The sequence below is a fragment of the Sciurus carolinensis genome, chromosome 4 (genome assembly GCF_902686445.1).
Source record: "Sciurus carolinensis chromosome 4, mSciCar1.2, whole genome shotgun sequence".
In the NCBI taxonomy this organism is placed as follows: Eukaryota; Metazoa; Chordata; class Mammalia; order Rodentia; family Sciuridae; genus Sciurus; species Sciurus carolinensis.
The window spans coordinates 159,596,813-159,615,929 of record NC_062216.1 but is presented as its reverse complement, the minus strand read 5'-3'; the positions used below and the strand labels follow the sequence as shown (position 1 = coordinate 159,615,929).

Below are 19,117 nucleotides of genomic sequence, written 5' to 3'. Positions count from 1 at the left end.
GGCGGAGGGAGGGGAGGCCGAGTCCTGGAAGCGGAGCTCCGCGCTGGGACTGGTTCCTTCGCAGCCATTTTCTGTCCAACCAAACAGCCGATTGGAGACGGGAGCCAACCAGGGCTGCATTGGAGGTTTGTGTCTCGCTTCGGCCAATGATCGCTCCTAAACCGACTCCACTTTAGCTCGAATGAAATGTCCGTCTCCTCCAGGCGCCGTCCCCGCCGCCAACGCCGCCGCGGCCGGGGGCACTCGCCTCCCTGCAGCCCGCCGGGCGGAGTCGGGGCCGCGGCCGGGCCGGGCCGGCGAGGCGCTCCCGCTGCGGGCCGGCCGGGCCAGGAGCGGCGCGGGCCGCGGCGCGGCTCTTTGTGCGCCGGGCGCTGGAGCGGCGGGACGCGGGCCAGGCGACCTCCCGCCCGCGGCCGCGAGCCGGCCGGGGGAGGCTGCCGGGCACGGCCGGCCCCTCGCGGCGGCGCCCCGGGCCGGCTCCATTTTGTGCCGGGAGGCGGCCGCGGGCGGGGGCACGGCGCGGGCCCCGGCGACCCTGCCTAGCCGCGGCCGCCGCGCGGGTCCCGCGGCCGCCGCCCGCCCGGGGGCACGGCGGGGCCGCCGCTTTGTGTGCCCGCGCGGCGGGCGGGCGTTGGGCGCGGGGCCGCAGGCGCGGGGCGGCAGGGGATGCGCCCCGGGGGCGCCCGCCCCGCACACGCGGGTCTGACAGGTCGGCCTCACCCGGCGGCGGGCCGGGGCCACCCCGGGCACCTGCGTGGGGAGCGGCGAGGTCCCCGGGCGGAAGGAGTGGCTCCGGTTTCCCCGCAGTCTGGTTTGCACGTAAAGAATGCAGCCATCTGGCGGCTGCGGTCCCTGGACTTGCCCCGAAGGTGGGAAGGAAGCCTTTCGGATTGGACTGAGGTTTTAATCATCGGTGGTGGGAGGCGGGAGGATGTGCAGGGCCATAAGGAACAGTCTCCGAGAACAAAGAATTACGAGCACCCCCAAATCTTGATCGCGCCCAAAGTACTGTACCAAGACAAGGTTAGGTAGCCAGCGACCTTTAAAAAAATGGCATCCCACTAATCCGTATGGACTCCCTAGTTCCACGGTTCGTGGCACAAATCACTGGGGTGGCTTCAGCTCCTGTAGTATGGAAACTAATCAGCATCACAAAGTGTTGAGATAAACTAATCAATAATAGCAGTGACATTAATAAGTGCAGGTTTTATTGGTAAAGTATTGAAAGTTTAACCAGAATTCCTTAAAAGGCAATTATCCCTTCCCTGCACTGTTCTTGTAGCTTAATTTAAGGCTTATATCGATGCAAAACTCTGGTTGTTGATGCCAAAGAATGGAGGTTGGAGGAAGGGACTACTGCTTTTCTTGGATACAAATTTGCATTTCTTCAAACATTAAACAGATGTATGCATTCCCTTGAGCTTTCACATACATTATAACCTGCCTTTAAGAAAATATATACCATATGAGGCAATAGTGTTTTTCTTTAATGTACTGAATCTAAATATATACTCAAGTATTTGAGTGAGTGACTAGTGGGGCTCTCACTGCCCTCCCCACTCTAAGCAAGATAGATATATAGTCTACATTTTAGGTGTTGAGCATTACTTTTTAAAGTCACCCTAAACTTTTTTTTTTTTTTTTTTTTTTTTTTTTTAACTGCAAGGAAGGGATTTTACTGGGCAGCTTTGGATCAAGAAAGCGGGCACTCTATGAAAAGACATTAGAAATTACTTTTAAGTTTATAGCAAATGTCAGGCAATCTTTGCTGACACTGCCTGGACCCTTTAGTGGCATTTTAAAAATTAAACTCTGGCTACAATTCTTTCTGCTATTTACTGGATTTCATGCTTCAATGCAAATCAGTATTTTTCCTTTACAATTAACACTGGAAGGGTGTGTTTTTGTTTTGTCAAACCAACCCCCCATTTAATTGTTTCATTTGAAAAAAGGAAAAGGGCAAATGAGAAATAGAGGATGTATCTTTGTAATTGATACTAATTTATTCAGCTATTTATGCCTTGACTTGAGACTGAAGTGCCATTCAGATGAAATTTTAGTTCAAAATGTTGGTGCTTCAAAATGATACATAAGGGGCTTAATTTTGTGTATGTTTTTTTTTTTTTTTTTTTTTTTTTTTTTTTTTTTTTTTTTTTTTTTTTTTTTTTTGCACAGGGATATGTTCTCTGGGCAGCATATATGTTTTTCCCAGAATAATCTAAGGTACTTAATTTAAAAGCATATTCTGAGATAAGAGTCTCCTCTTTGAGGTTTAAAACACCCAAATCTCACTCTGAAACATTAGGAAAACCATCATCAAAAAATTATGCTGAGAAGTGGAATATTTGTGTCCTGGGTAAATATTTCAAGTAATTTAGATATATAATTTTCAGTCTCTTACATAATATGTAATTTGGTCCCCATTTGGTGAATTGTGATGAATATTTATGATGAGCATGTCTAAATTCAGGGTTATATTAGAAAAGCAGTTTCCCCATCAATTAACTTTTTTGTCAGTTCTCCAAAATAAATCTTCCTGTTCAATAAACATTCCTTAGGTGTCTGCTTTTCATATCCATTGACCAAGAGTAGTAGACAAAACTACATGCATCCTCTTTAATTTTACTAGAAATAAAACTATACACTTAATAGATGTTTATTTTTTTAGGTTGAAATTGGACAAAGATTGGACACCGTTTTAGACAGGTGTTCTTGAGCACCACTCACAACACCGTTCTGACAGTATTTCATGACAGTAAGTATGTATTTACCATTTTGGTTATTAATTTGGTATGAAGAGTAATTAGCTGAAACAAAATTATCTGTTGGAGATTCCTGATACAGCGGGTGCCTTTCCAGTCTAAACAAACAGTACCTCTTCTCATTGCCATTGTATCCTTATTTTGGGTCACTTACATGTTAAATAGTTCCTGTGGGTCCCTAAGTTCTATTATGGCTACTGGGTAGAGCCTGTCCCAGCTTTGTTAAGGGCTGTCTGTTGAGCTGATAGCACTTTAGTCAAGCTGAATACTGACCTGCCCTGACGTGCTGAATGGAAAATGCTGACTCTGAATGCAGCACACGTGGAAAGAAGAGAGTATGATGGGCAGTTCGTTGGGAATGTCATGAAGGGAGCCTGGGGGCCTGAACTGAGCCTGAAGGATGGGTTGGATTTAGATAGGCGAAGGGTTATGACCAAAAGAAAAAGCCTGGAGGCAGGAATGAGCCCCTCACCTAGCTGATGGGACAGGGGTACACAGTGTGAGAGGGAATTTCACAGAGTCATGTAATAGACACCACTTCGTCATCTGGATATTTAGTTCTGGTTCTGCTACAGTATCTATGACCTTGGTTATACCACAATTCTTTTGAGTCATGGTTGCCTCACTCTGGAACATTCTAGCACTAAAGTTTTTATTAGCCCTTAAGATAAGTGGGAAAGAAGTTTAGTTAGGTTAAGTGGGGGATCTGTTCTCATAAAGCTGTGAAAATGAAGTTTGGACTTGATGCAGAAAACCTTTAGGAACCTTAAAGAACGGGTTCAAGAACTATGGAACTGATGTTATAGTAAGAGTATTAGTCATAAAACGAAAGTCAAGGTGTGTCGGCAGTAATCCAGTGGAAATAGAAAAGGAAGGGCATATCTAGTGGGTATTTTAAAAGATGTAACATTGAGTTAGGTCTTGAAGGAGGTGGACCAACCTGAGAAGACTGGTATATTTAGCCTGGAAGAGGGGAGGGTGGTGGTGGTCCTCACAGAATAGTTGAAATGCAGATCTTTCTTGCCCGCCCTCTAGCAGGAGGGGAGGTGAGTTTCATTTCCCATTATCTTTTTTTTTTTTAAACATTTTTAGTTGTCAATGGATCTTTATTTATCTTTATGCGGTGCTGGGTATCAAACCCAGTGCCTCACATGTGCTAGGCAAGCGCTCTGCCACTGAGCCACAACCCCAGCCCCATTTCCTGTTATCTCAAGTTTGCAGTGTTGGAATATCACACACATTCTGTACTGTGGGTTGTTCGTGTAACCGGCAATATAGCGGTTGTAGGTTTGAGATTTATGAGCATAGAGGTGATATTTAATGAGCTCATGAAGAGAGGAAGGGAAAAAAGGAAAACAATAACCTTGGATGGAAACTGACAATTAGAGGATGGGAAGGAGGAAGAAACAAGGCACGGTGATTGCTTTGGAAGTCAGTGGTGGCAGCCACTACAGAGGTGTCAAGGAGGGTGAGGGCGAGGGCGCTGGCAGCTTGGAGAGTGGTTTCAGTGTGGCGTAGGGTCTAAAAGCAGATGGCAGGGAGTTTAAGTGGGAATGGACAGGTATGTAAGGACTTTGTGGCTGGTGACCAGGGTAGCTTCACAAGGAGTGGGGCGGAATTAAGGTTTTCTTTACGTGTAATGAGGGAGATGACAAGGTTAAGGGAAGCTGAGGAAGCTGGTGGGCAGGACGGAAGACACATTATTGACTAGGAATCCTTATGTCATTTCTTATCCTAAAAAGGAATGTGATCCACAGACCAGTTAGGAGGATAAGTTATGTGTGTGAGCGAGACAGAAAACTCTTCGTGCCTGGAAACAACTGTATTTGAAGAGGTAATAATCACACCAGGTTACATTTGTTCAATTCTTGCTCTGTGTTTAATGCACTTTGCTAAGTGCTTTTTATACAGTAACTTCTCATAGCAAGCTCATTTTAGAAATGAAACTGGAACACAAAGAGGAAGGCAAGCACCTTGTTCACAGGCACAGCTAGTAAATAGGGAGCCACACCACAAACCCAGTCCAGAGGGCAGTTTGGGACCATGTCACAGATACTGCCCTTGCTTGAGAAGGCACTTTAAATGCTTTCAATATAGAATCGGTAGACCTAGAATTTAGAAGAGGCATATTAAAGATTGGGCTTAAGGACTATAGGGAAAGCTACCAGGAATGCATTCTGTGAAGTACTTGCCTTCTGGGGTTCTAGATTCCAATCCTACTTCCTGTGTCACCTTGGACAAATTATTAACCTCATACACTTCAATTTTCTTACCTGTTGTATGGGATCATGAACATTGCGTGAGATATATAGAAAGCGTTCAGTCAACGTAAACACAGGAAGAGGACACTACTGTATTTATGCAACAAATTATTAGCATAGTTTAAATACCACTACCCCAAAAAATAGAATAAGAATGTATTAGCTGTTTATTCCTATAATATTTTAGAGAATAATACCAGTTCCACTAAATGATTCATATAGTTGTTAAAATTAACATAATGAGATTTCACTACTCTTCGTCCATATTTATCAGTTCCCTTTGATGTAATGATTCATCATTTTACCAGGGCTTCTGTCACTGTCCCACCGGCCCGTCTCCCTTTGTTCCCTGGATAAAATCCAACACTAGCTCCTCTTGTTATACTAAGCCTATGGGTGTCACTATGGGATATATCAGTACATTGTAAATTGACAGTCACACGCATCAGCTAGGTCCTGCGCGGCCCAGTCTTCCTGTCCCTCTCCTTCCCTTTTTCTTCTTGGGCCTTCCTTGAGCTCTTACTCAGCCAGTCACCAACTTCTGTTGGTTTTGCTAGTTACTTTGCTTCCTGTGATCTCCAGGGCTCTGGGCTCTGGCCTTGGAGCAGATGCTGAGATAGCCACCATCGTATGCAAGTTCATTTCTTAGCAGCAGCACATAGTCCCCACCAGTCTTCTGCCCCATTCTTGCTCCCCTCCAGGTCATTTTTTATATTGGATGGGTTTTCTATATTGGCTGAAATGATCTTTTAAAAAAGAAATCTAGCTGGGTGCTATGGGCTTACACCTATAATCCCAGTGGCTCAGGAGGCTGAGGCAGGAGGATGGCAAGTTCGAAGCCAGCCTCAGCAACTTAGCAAGGCCCTAAGCAACTTAGTGAGACCATGTCTCAAAGTAAAAAATAATAAAAGGGTTCAGTGGTTGAGCACCCCTGGGTTCAATCCCTGCTACAAAAATTTTTTTTTAAAAAATCTAATTTGCACTCTTTCTACATTTTTTTTTTTCTATTTGTTTGTGTCTATAAAGATCTGCTTGCTCTCATCCCCATTTAACCAGTTCCAATCCCCCAGTACTATATTTGTCTGCTCTATCTGGAACTTTGTTTTCCACCTTGATTCACATTCATCTTTCAATCAGTTTTAATGCCGTTTCCTAACACAAGCTTCCTTGACTCCCCAGACTTGTGGGGCCCTTTAATGGAGTGAAGCTTATTCCCTGGAATAGTTCACAGAGCATGTAGCAACACATCCTTGTTTTTCTTGGGCAGTTGGCCCTAGCCATTAGTTGTCATTATTTAATAGTTGTACGTAACGTGTACTGAGTATTCCATCATACCGTACTATTTACGTGGATTCGCTCCTAACCTGTACGGAGCTCTCATCAGCTTGCTCAAGGTCTCATGGCCAGTTGAGTAGCAGGGCATTCAAACTAGGTGACTGAGTTGCAGAGCCTGTGTCCTGGAAGTTCCAATAGACTATGCTCTCTGCCCCTCCTCCTGCCCCCAGGTTATGTAACATTTGTTTTCTCTGCTGGGTGAGGACAGAGACCTTGTCGGTGTTGTTGACGCTGCATTACCATACATAGCACAGCCCCATCAACACTCAGTGCTCACTCAGGGAAATATGTGTTGTCTGACTTATGACCTACATTCTGTTTATTAAATTTTTATAGGAGATTTTAGACCTAGGAAAAACCCTTTGGAATGAATCTACCCTGTCTTTCCCACCATTCCTTCCATAGCATGGCATGGCTAGCATGCTGTAAGAAGCAAAGGTGAGGCTACTTGCTGAGTGAGGGGTTTAGTGCCACAGGGCTTCTGAGAAGTGAGCATTAGCCTTTGGGTTGCAGAATTGGATGAATTTTAGGAGGATTACAGCAAGATGGGGATCATTGGATTAAAGTCAGGAGATGAGAGGAACAGAAGGTGTGACCTAACAGAAATGCTAAAACTTGCAGAACCAAACACATACAATTAAGCAGAAATGTGCAACTCCTTTGAAGGAGCAAGGCTGGGTCCCGGGTCCATGGAGCACACTATGACTGGGCACTGCCCTGGGCAGCGTTGTAGACTTCATTCTGACAACCCTGAAATACTTGATCTTCCTTTTGAGAAGACTGAGGTCTGGAAAGGCTAATGCTGTTAATCCAGGTGATGATCTTGCTGCTAGTTCTAGTGTATGACAAGATAATATGATTAAAACTTTTTGCTTTTAATGGCTTTGTGTTATATTTATAAATTAATTCATCTCCCAGAACCACCTGGTTATTTGAATATTATCTTGTTTATCAGCTAATTTTAAGAGTCTGGTATCCTGTGTACATTCATTTATCAAAGAATTTCTGTTATTGGTTCCCTGTTACCCCCAAAAAAATTTGTTTGCAGTTGAAGGTTCTGAAGCATCCATTTTGGAGCCTATCACCTGGCACCTTGATCTTCCTTTTTAGGTTGTTGTAAAAACCAGTGAATTCACAGCCTTTTGAAAGGACCATCTTTAGGAAACTACTCTTCCTGTGTCTTGTTAGCATTTTAGGATCAAAATAGTAGCTTGTGTCGTGTTAATATTTCACATGGATTTATATCAGTTCGAGATTGGGAGAACAGTATAAATGTTTGCTTTGTGTATAGAAATACCTATAACTGGCAAGGATGCTTATTTGCAGAGGGCAGCAGGACTTGTGGCTGTCCTAAGAGCCACCAAAAAGTCAGTGAGTAAACAGGTGGAATGTGTTTTCACAGATTATTGAAGGTCTATAAATTCTATTTTCTACTCCCTTAAAAAACTATATAAATTACAGAAATATGTCTATAGTTAACAATTCAGTTAGACATCAAAGTTAACAGATGCTTGAAAAAAATGCTAGGTTATTGAACTCTTGGAAACTAGCCCAGTACTTTAGTATTAGATAAAAATTCAACGGAGATGGAGAAGACATGTTTTATACAAGGGACTAAAATATTTCAGTTAATAACATTAAGTTTGCACTGGGTCTTGGACCTTAATAAACATTTAAGATCAAGTATCTTTCTTTGGCCTGAAAGCATTTAATTTTTGCTCTACTTTTCAGATAATGCATTTTTACTTTTCCCACTCACAAAGAGCGAGTCCCTTAATTGTTTTGAGTAGTAGTATTTGCAAAGCAGAAAGCCTTCCGAATCTGCTGGTGGTAAAATGGAATGGAGCTTATGGACACTTTTTTCCAAATTTTCCTTTGTGGTATCCTTTAAGCTCTAAGCAAAATTATTAAACAGACTTTTAAAATCACCTGTTTAATTGTCATTCTTGTCTATGGTTGTAATTTCCTATCTTTATATGCAGATGTTCAATATCCCTGACCTTTCCTTCCCTTTCCTCCTTACCCCTCCCTGTCTGTCTGTCTGTCTCTCTCTATCAAATAGTTGTGTAATCCAAGTGACTCAGGAGGTTGAGGCAGGAGAATCTCAACTTCAGCCAGGCTGGACAACTTAGGCAAACCCTGTCTCAAAATGAAAAGGGCTGGGGATGTAGCTCAGTGGTAAAACACCCCTGGGTGTTACTAGTGGTGGTGGGGAGTGGGGGGACTGGGAGAGGGGAAGGTCAATCTTTGACTGGAATCAGAGATGATGGGCTCATTCAAAATGTAGGTGTGCTTTTGGGTGGTGTGGGTACAGCACTGTGCAGGGAATCCACATGCTCCTTACCCAAGGAGCTGCATAAACTGAGATATTGTGATGGAACTTCCATGAGACAGCAAAGGAGGTTTGCAGCAGGAGCAAAAGAATGCATGGACTTCAACAGGAGCCCTCAAAGCAGCAGGTGTAGGTGACTCTCAGTAGACTAGAAAGCGGATTTTGACTTTGATTGGTATTCCAGTGATAAATTAGATTGTAAGTCAAGGTTTGCCTTTGTTTTATTTGAGGATTATGCTGTTGAAAGAAAGGGGTATATGCTTTAGGTTCATTTCCATGTTGTGTTTCCCTGTTGGTTTTATGTTTATAATATAGAACACAGAGAGGTAATCTTAAATAACTGACAAATTATCGAAAAGTTTCCAAATCATGAAATACAAATGTGGAGTCAGGATTGTGGCTTAGTGGTAGAGCACTTGTCTAGTACGTGTGTGGCACTGGGTTCAATCCTCAGCAATGCATAAAAATGAATTCATAAAATAAAGGTATTATGTCCATCTACAACTAAAAATATTTTAAAAAGAGAAATATAAATATTTTCTTTTAGTAAGCTTAAGGTTATGATAATTAAGGTTATGTAGTTGACCCATCCTCTGAAAGTTTATGAGCACCAAATCTACCTTTTTTTTCGTACGAGTGTTACTGAAGAGTGTTCAAGGGCTTTCTTTTTCCCTCCTAGATGGATGGTGACAGTTCTACAACAGATGCTTCCCAACTAGGGATTTCTGCAGACTATATCGGAGGAAGTCATTATGTGATACAGCCTCACGATGGTAAGAAGGCCACAGCTAGAGCCAGATGCATGTGGGACAGCTTAGAAGTGGACATTTTATTAATAAGATGTGCTAGGTTACTTTTGTCTTTCCAGGAAAATTAGCAATCTCAGGTCATAGTTCACTGAAGATCTAAAAAAATATTTATTAGAAATAATCTTCAAAAGAGTGATGAGTCCTAGATAAGAATTCTATGAAAGTATTGCCTTTCTAAAAAATTTGTTTCTTTTCAAACTTTTTACTATCTTCCTAAGTAAGTATGAGAAGTTCTTATTCAGTTGATACAGTAAATAAAATAGTTCTTTAATGGGAGTTAAATTGGTAGCTGTTGTATTTCTAGTACTTATGTACAAACTTAATTTTGTTTTTCATTCAGTAGTGGAACAATGTCAAGTATTAGAATGGCTGTATTATGTTGGCCTGTCAGAAATAATTTACCTTTGTGGCATTTTGATTTGTAAAATGAAAAATTAAGATATATTTTTAGGAGTTCTGAAGGGATTAGTATTTCATCCTAAAACAGATATTCAGATAAATTAGTTTTGATATCATTTTAAACACATAAAAATGTAAATTGAATCATACAAAAAGTGGAAGGTTTATATTTATTTTATTTATGTATTTAATCATAAAAGGACATTATTGGTACTGTGAAAGCCTCAGTTGTATCTAAATCTATATAATTTGGAAATTTCCTTTTTGTAAGAAAAGTTGAATCACTCACTGCTATAGTTTTTTTCAGAAACTAGTTAACTGCATTATTGATCCAGTTGGGTCAGTGATATTCAAGTGTAGTTTTTCCACTCTGTAGGATTTTACATAAACTTATAAACAAGTTTATATCAACTTTTATGAGTTTTATACAGTGTAAATTTTACATACACAAGTTTATATAAACTTGGTTTTGAATAAACACATAACCTCTTAATCTAGCAATATTCCAGGAGCTATAGGTTGTAACTTACAGGTTTTATAGCTAAATTAGGCAATAAATACTAGTACCTGCTCTGAGAAGATGCTGTACCAAGTCCTAGGACAACAAAGTGGATCCCTGGAATCAAGTACCAACAGTCTTATCAGAGGAGATGAGAAATAAAAAGAATTAGAAGATGTGTGATAGAGAAGTAGTTGTGGTATTTTATGAAAGGAAAGGACACTTTTGAAGTTGCTGTGGAGATGTTCTAGTTTTTGAAAAATGGGTAGATAGACTGGGTGCAGTGATACATACCTGTAATCCCAGTGGCTTCAGAGACCAAGGCCAGTTCAAAGCCAGCCTCAGCAAAAAGCAAGGTGCTAGGCAACTCAGTGAGACCCTGTCTCTAAATAAAATACAACATAGGACTGGGGATGTGGCTCAGTGGTCCAGTGCCCCTGAGTCCAATCCCTGGTACCCACTGCCACCACCCTCCAAAAAATGGGTAGATAGGATTTCAGTAGGTATAGTTAAGGGTAAAAAAATTCTAGGCAGTGAGTTTGAAATTAATGAATAGAGACAGTTCTGACCCTGTGAAAATTGTGAAAAGAACTGCTATGCTAATCCCCCCCAAAAATTAGAAAATGAACTCTAATGGTTTTTACTCTGGGTCATTTCAAATAGTCCTTTCCTGTCCTGAAGTAAAATTATGAGAAGCTTTAAACCTAAAATTTTTCTTATTCCCTTAGATACTGAGGACAGCATGAATGATCATGAAGACACAAATGGTTCAAAAGAAAGTTTCAGAGAACAAGATATATATCTTCCAATTGCAAACGTGGCTAGGATAATGAAAAATGCTATACCTCAAACAGGAAAGGTAATATTGAAATTTAACTGAATTTTTTTGGGGGAAATGTAAAACTACATGAATACACAGGTAAATCAATAGTTAGCTATTTACTCAGCTTTTCGGCAAATCAAATACTTGTTTCGACATACTTAGTTACTGAACAGCATTCAATTTTCAGCTCTGTTATGTCCCCAAACATTCCCTGCTTCCACTAATTGGAAGCAGATAAACTAGAATTAAGAATCTTTTCAAAAATAATTGCACTATTAGAAGTATCCGGTTTGGTCATATAAAGTGGTAACTTATTAAATGTTTCAGCAAAATTAGGTTAGATCAGACTGATATAATGTACTAAGATTTTTTTTTAAATTCTGGTATTTGGAAACAACTCTTTTTACACAATTGTAAATGTTAGCATTGCAACTTGTATGACCTTTTTTAAAGTAGTTTTGTCTTAGAACAGCTTTTAAAAACATCACTATTCATTACTTGATCTGAATTAAAATTCACATATATTTTATGTTGCATAGTAACCTTTTGTATCACTTATAGCTTATAGAAGTACTTAATGAAGGTAATAAAGTTTACAAATAAATATCATATTAACACACAGTTTGTGAAAGGTCTTCCTTATGTTTCAGGGGGAAACGTGCCACTACTGACTGTTGCTTAGATAGGCTAGGCATGCACTGTCCTGTACCAAAGCACTAGCCACAGTGGCTGTGGGGCAATTGAAATGTGACTCATCTGAATGGAAATGTGCTATAAATATAAAACACACCAGGTTTTAAAGACTTAGTATGAATAAAAGGTGAAACGTCTCATTTTAAAATTGATTCCATGTTTAAATGATAATTTTGATAAATTGGGAAACATAAAATATTAAAATTAAATTCACTTGGTCCTGTTTTTTTTAACATGACTTACTAGAAAATACAAAATTTATGTACTTGGCTTGCGCTATTTTACTTGGCTATATTTATGCAACTCTGTTCACTTTCTCTAGTATGTAAAATAGGCATGGAGAAAAAAGTGCTTTTCAGCAAGGAGTTTGTCATTCTGGTTATAAGTGCTTTGATTGCATGATTAATCCATTAGATTTTTATTTCAGGCCCCAAACCCTTAAGGGAAGAATTGCTTTTATAATGATATGGCAGGCATGTGTTTCTTTTAGGTAAGCTTTTTTAATAAATTCAAAACCCACACCTGACATTTTGTATCCTCGATAGTAAAAAGTCATCGTGTGTCATATTTCACTTCTTTCTTAAGTGAATTCAGTTTTTGTTTTTGTTTTTATTTTTCTGTGTCCTTATTCATGGAAATGCTGAGGCAGAGAAGTGGTACCTAAGTTTGTAGCCCACAGTATACTTAGTGTAGCTATAATGGGATTGCTTTTCCTGGTTTTCATCTTGTATGGAGTAGTACAGATGGCCAATGGTTGTTTGGTATCTAAATTTTATGTGGCTTTCTTGTTGTTGTTATTGTTTGCAGTACTGGATCAAACCCAGGGCCCCACACATGTTAGGCAAGGACTCTACCACTGAGCCACCTCCCTAGCCCCTTATCTCTGGTTGTTTGATATTAAGTAGTTGTCAGACTCTCCTCTCTGATTCTGAGGGTTGGAATTGTGAGAACACACACTTGTATTATGGGCATATATTCAACTGTCATAAGCTGAAACATGCATTCTTCTGAATAGCCTTTTATTTTTGCAGGTGTTAGGAAGGTGATGGTTGTATTTCCTGCCAATTTACCTGTGTTTTTTTTTTTCCCTTCAGATTGCAAAGGATGCCAAAGAATGCGTGCAGGAATGTGTGAGTGAGTTCATAAGCTTTATAACATCAGAGGCAAGTGAAAGATGCCATCAAGAGAAGCGGAAGACAATCAATGGAGAAGATATTCTCTTTGCCATGTCTACCTTAGGCTTCGACAGTTATGTAGAACCTCTGAAATTATACCTTCAGAAATTCAGAGAGGTAAAGTCTTCTGAGCATTCTACTTTTAAGAAAACATGCACTGTTCACCTTAACATTTTTAATACACAATTTGTTTAAAAATTATTTTGTAGCAAATTATGTAACATTTCTCAGAAGTATTTAATCACATAAATTATAATACTTTTTCCTTTATTAGAACTAAAGCATACTTGTATAAAAGGATTCTAGATTCAGACAACCTGGAGGCTACATCCCAGCTGCCCTACATATGAACTCTGGTGTTGGGCAGATTATTTAAGTATTTCAGACCTCAGTTCCCTCATTTTTAAAGTGAGGTTTATGTATAGTGCCTTCATCATAGAATTATAGAGAGAGAACTAATTGAATACTCCATTAACAATAACATTTCTTGCTGCTGTTGTTAACTTGAGAGAGGTAACATTGCTAAGCTTGGGGGTTTTTTAGAAAATAAAAAAGTTATAACTATATCCTTTTATTGATTGCCCTCTTCCACACTTCCAATTAGGCTATCTTTGCCTGTGAGTATGAAGTTTATGTAAATGAGTTGATTTTATAGCCAATTTATATCCAACTTTGCTTTCAAAATATATGCTTAATACCTTTTGCATTAGAATTCCGTTAAATTAGTAAGATCTACATGGAATTATTAAAGTAGGAAGAGAATGTATAAATTCTTCATAATACTTTTCCAAATCTTCAGTATTATAGAACCTTAGAGTAAATGGAACTTCAGAGATATTTGGTCCAAACCATAATTTTCATTTTAGGAATTTAAAATTTACAGCTTCCCTCTACTTCTCAGTTGACTGAGAACTCTGTGTGTGTGATAACCCAGATCATTTATAGATTTATAAACTGATTATTTATAGGTATTTTGCAGACTTTATCTGTAAGTAAAGTTCTATCATCTCTTCATGGTGTGGAAATAGAATAATTTATTTTTACCCATATGAACTTTAGGTTTTCTAGGCCATTACTAATAATGCTGTCTTATAATGATATAAACTGGAAGTGCTAATAAATTATCTGTTTAACATTTTTAATACTAAAAGCTCCTAACTATAGGCAATAAGCATTCTCATTTGGGCAATAGTTTCATTTGCATCCCTGTGACTTTTTGTTTTTTAACCCCTTCCCCAGGCTATGAAAGGAGAGAAGGGAATTGGTGGAGCAGTCACAGCTACAGATGGACTAAGTGAAGAACTTACAGAGGAGGCATTTAGTAAGTAGTGTTATGTTATAAGTCATATAGATTGTTAGTGATTCATGCTAAGTGTCTGGGGTGGTATTTTTGGGATATCAGCACTGAGTATTTTGACATAGCACTATCCTGAATGGTTCTTATCAATTCATGCCCTTTTATTTAAAGTCAGTGAATGGTAAGTGTAGAAAATTTTAACCTGGAAGGCATTATAACCTTTCCTTGAAAGTTCTGATTTCCATAGCCCCTAGTTTTTGATTGAACATTCACATGAGATAGGAATATTGACAATTGTAATTCAAAAGATAAAATTGGTGACTTAAATAAATTTGAGCTCAAAGATTACTTTTTTTAAAATCAAGAATAATATTTCCATATTTCATTTTATTTCACTGGTGAGATAAAAGGTGTATGGTGAGTATATTTGTCATATAAAATAACTGTTTTATATTTTACATAAATTTCTCACCTGTAAAATATATACTGCTTAGTTGTATATTGTTCCCAGCCAACACTCAGGTCTAACCTGATTCAGAAACCCAGTCTTTCTGTGATTTCTACATATTAGCTAAGTACACTTTAAAGATATGAAGGTGCAGAAAATGGAAAAATGCAGTAAGAAAAATGTGCTTTTTTAGGGAATTTTTTTTTAATGGAAAATTTGAGGGTCTATGATTTTACCTAAGATTACATCATAGAAAAGTGGCAGAAAGACAATGAGACATTAATTATACCACCTTTAGGTCAGACCAAGAAAGTAGATACAATTATTTTTCCTCATTAATATTTTTTTAAGTTTTCTTTGTGTGTGTGTGTGTGTTCATATGTTGTGTGTGGTGTGTTTTAGCTAACCAGTTACCAGCTGGCTTAATAACTGCAGATGGTCAACAACAAAATGTTATGGTTTACACAACGTCCTATCAACAGGTACAGTGCCTTCTTTGCATTTTAAACTTTTTTTGTTTATTATTTTTGTGGTGTTGGGGACCAAACCCAGGACTTTGGGCAAGCTAGCTATGCCTCAGCCCTAAACTATTATAAAAGTTGATTATATCCTTTGATTTTTTTTTTTTCTTAATCATAGGTAATTGTTACTATTATTAAGAACATGATAAGATAAAGGTTATTAAAAATTTTGTTTTCTCAAAATATATAAAACCACATATAGTATTCCCTTAATGGTTACAAAAAAACATGTACATGTGTTTATATTCACATAGATAGATTTCAAGGAAGATAAAAAAAATTCTTTTAAGTAGCTTCTTTGGGTAGAGGGTGTGATGGGGCAAGTGGACTTCTTTTGCATTGTCCATTGTTTTTAATTCAGTGAATGCTTGTAATATACGTATGTTACTTTAAAACATTTAAAAATTCCACTCATTTGAATTTTCTAATCTTAGATTTCTGGTGTTCAACAAATTCAGTTTTCATGATCCGAAGAAATGATGGAATGGGGAGTGTAGAGAAGCGAGCGTGTACGAATTGGGAACAGAGACATCAGAGGAAATGACTGGTGAAGCGGTGTCTCTTTGTATATTAAGTAGCTGTAATGTAGCTTCCTGATGCTTGACTAATTGAGGTGTTAATTCTGACTTGAGATGAGAATCTTTTTCATGAATGATTTTAAAGACAAATTTGGATTTTAAAGGTATTAAAATATTTTGTTTTGTACAAGAGTTTGTTGCTCTGTATGACGCCTGTATGCATTGTATATTGCAATTTATTACTGTCAGAGATTTGTAGACAGTTTCTTATTTTCATATTGAATCATGTTACTTTTGTAATTCAAGTAAGCAGCTGGGTTAATTCATGATGTTTGCCCTTTTAATAAAATATAAGGGTAGAGTTCATTTTGAATGCAAGTTGCCTTTATTATAAATTTGAGTTTGTCTTAGTATGTAATATCTTGCATGATAACCTAGCTAGATTTTTAGCATTTGCTGTATTTATTGAATTTTTTTTTTTTTTTTTTTTTTTTTTGGTAAACATTCATGGCTTAGGCAGCACCATTTTTTAAAAAAAATGTAATTGACTAATTAAGTGTGAATGCAGAAGCAAATATTGTCTGCCCTATTAAACTTGGTGCCCATTAACAGTGTTTACACTGTTCATTGTGCCTGTTAAGGTAGTTTTAGTTACTGGAGCTTTTGTTTAACACTAGATTTGTTTTTGATTTATGTTATTACGAGTGTTGGAATTCATTTCAGTTTAATGTAGTCCTAGCACTCTTGAAATGGTGCCCCTTTTGTTTGGTGTTTGATTTTTTTTTTTTTCAAAGTGTATCTTCGAGTATTACAGTGTCCTCTCCCAGAAGAGGATTTTACAGTCTGATGATAAATGTCTTCATTTTACCTTTTTAATTGAAATATCAGGTTTCCTGTTTTCTCATGGAAACCAAGAAACATTGGACATCATTGTGTGTACAGACCTTTTGCATGAATGAGTGAACAAATGGAGAAGAGTGAGTGCTGTGAGCAGCGTGCAGAAGCAGTGTGCTCCCTCGATCTTTGCAATAAACTAAACTTAGATAATGTAACTTTGTATAATTTAGTAGTATGTACTTGGGTCATTGCTTTTTTAAAGTGAGGATTTGTATTTTCTCATCTATTCTTTTTGGTGATAATTAATAGGAGGGGTTTTTTAATTGTAATATCAAAATGGCTATTGGACAGTTTGCAAGAAGGAAGCTTGGGTAGACGTCGTATGTGAGGGACACCCAGGTGTCCGAGGTAGAAGCATTTTCCTAGACACAGGATGAACAGGCACGTTCACTTTGCTGGGAAAAACCTTTGGGAGTAGCATCTATGAGGTCAGTAACTCCTTTGCCTCCTACCCCCATTCAAAAAATAATCTTTATTATAGAAAATTCAGAAAGGAAAGGAAAAAGGGAGAGGGTGGTTAAGCAGAATCCACAATCATCCTACTGTGTTGAAATAACCAATGTTAATATTTTGATAAATATCATTTGTCCTTTTACTTTGCTAAATATGTATATTTTTATAAAAATGGGCTCATATTGTGCATACTGTTTTGTAACCTGCTTTTTTCACTTAACAATATACTGTAAACATGTTTCCCAGGTTATGCATAGTCTTCTGCATCGTTTTTATTGGTTTGTTATTCTGTTGTATGACTGAATCATAATTTATTTAATCGTCCATTGGACATTTTGACTACTGACATCTTTAAGTTATAAACACTTCAATGAACCTTGTGTACATCCATGACTTTTCTTGAAATAAATTTTTAGAAGTAGAATTGCTAGGTCACCAGATAGGCAAAGTGTTAAGACATCTGATGCTTACATATGGATAAATTTTTGAAATATCTTCCATTTGGTCCAAGTAGTAAACATTTTTTGGTTACACATTTATACTCTAAAAATTTTAAGACTGGGTGTATTTGGGCTGGGGGGTGTAACTCAGTTGTGAGCACTTGCCTAGCATGAGCAAGGTCCTGGGTTTAATCCCTGGTACTGCAAAAATAAATAAATAAATAAATAAATAAATAAAAGATTGGGTGTTTGGTAAAGAAATTTAAAAAGGAATCTGATAATTTTAAATCAATATATACAAAAACAGATTAATAATTTTCTAGTGATACTAAAACTTTAGGTAAAATCAGGTGAACTTTGGGTTACATGACTTTCCTGTTCACACAGAAGAGAAAACTGGCACCTGCACATGTCAGGTATAGGACATCTGTGCCTGTGAGGGTCAGTGTTGGCTTCTTATTTGGTCTGTTTCTTTTAACTGAATGTCATGCATCTCCCCTGGAACTTCTTAAGTATGTAATCTCCGCTACCCTAGAATTTTTGTAATTTTGTAAATGTTGCTTTTTTGAGAATGTAAGCAATGAGTTTTAGCAACTAAGTCATAGGTAGAAAAAGGAACTTAAGTAGCTTCTGTCTGTCCCCTCACTACCGCATTATAATGGAGACGGTATGGTCCAGAAAGGATTTTTTAAAAAAATGCTGCCTTCCTAATATACTTTGGAATAATGGTGCTGACTCCGTCTGTGTTCTGTTTCCTCTGGTGTTGTGTCTGTGCAGTGTTCATTTCCTTAAAAACGTGCCTCATTGCCTGTTTCCAGGTTGCCTTGGTGAGCTAAGGAATACCAGTTACCTTTTGTAACGATTCCAGTTGCACTGAAAAAAGTTATGAGGGCCCAACTAAGAGGATTTCCATAGTAGTAGCAATTAAGTGTGCAAAGTTTTTTGGCAAAAATGAAATCTTGCAATTCAAGATGTTAAAAATACACATATGTAGACGTGTGTATATCTATTTTAGAGTTATCTTGGCAGCAAAACAATACTTGTTATTTTATGTGCTTATTATTACTTTATATGAGTTAATAATCTTTGTTGACCTTAAATTCATATAAGTCATGTAGTGTGCTCATCAGGTAAAACTGGAACCCTAACTTGGTTTTTCTAGGAATTGTACCACACTGTCAGAAACATATCATTGGTGTTTCTTTTAGAGCTGGAAACGTCACCTCTGTTCACCTCATCCAGCTTTGCTCCTTGCTTGCTGTGCCCCACCAACTCTGATCTCCTCTGGGCTCTTGTGCAAGTTTTTTGCCTCCCACTGTCCTCCTGCCGTGGCTTGAACATGCATCCTTCCCTCTGCCTAGCCAAGTCCCTTTCATCCTTCAGGTCTCAGTTTAAATTTCACCAGGAAACCTTTGCAAACATTTGTACTGGTGACCAAATACAGAAAATAGCATC

General features: G+C 38.4%; 1 protein-coding gene across 5 annotated transcripts; it reads left to right on the top strand.

Annotated features, from left to right (window-relative positions):
• Positions 1-17,472, top strand: Nfyb (nuclear transcription factor Y subunit beta). 5 transcript variants are annotated; one of them, XM_047550631.1, is made up of 8 exons: positions 1-125; positions 2,669-2,755; positions 9,370-9,463; positions 11,126-11,256; positions 13,008-13,205; positions 14,328-14,409; positions 15,236-15,315; positions 15,789-17,472. In XM_047550631.1, exons 2-8 carry the CDS (start codon positions 2,750-2,752, stop codon positions 15,819-15,821), a joined length of 624 nt encoding a protein of 207 aa, XP_047406587.1. In that variant the 5' UTR covers positions 1-125; positions 2,669-2,749; the 3' UTR covers positions 15,822-17,472. The 5 variants fall into 5 exon arrangements, with proteins under 5 accessions (XP_047406587.1, XP_047406591.1, XP_047406588.1 ...); XM_047550635.1 differs by having other exon boundaries at positions 2,669-2,759; XM_047550632.1 differs by lacking the exon at positions 1-125 and adding an exon at positions 593-869.
• Positions 17,473-19,117: the final 1,645 nt, after the last annotated feature.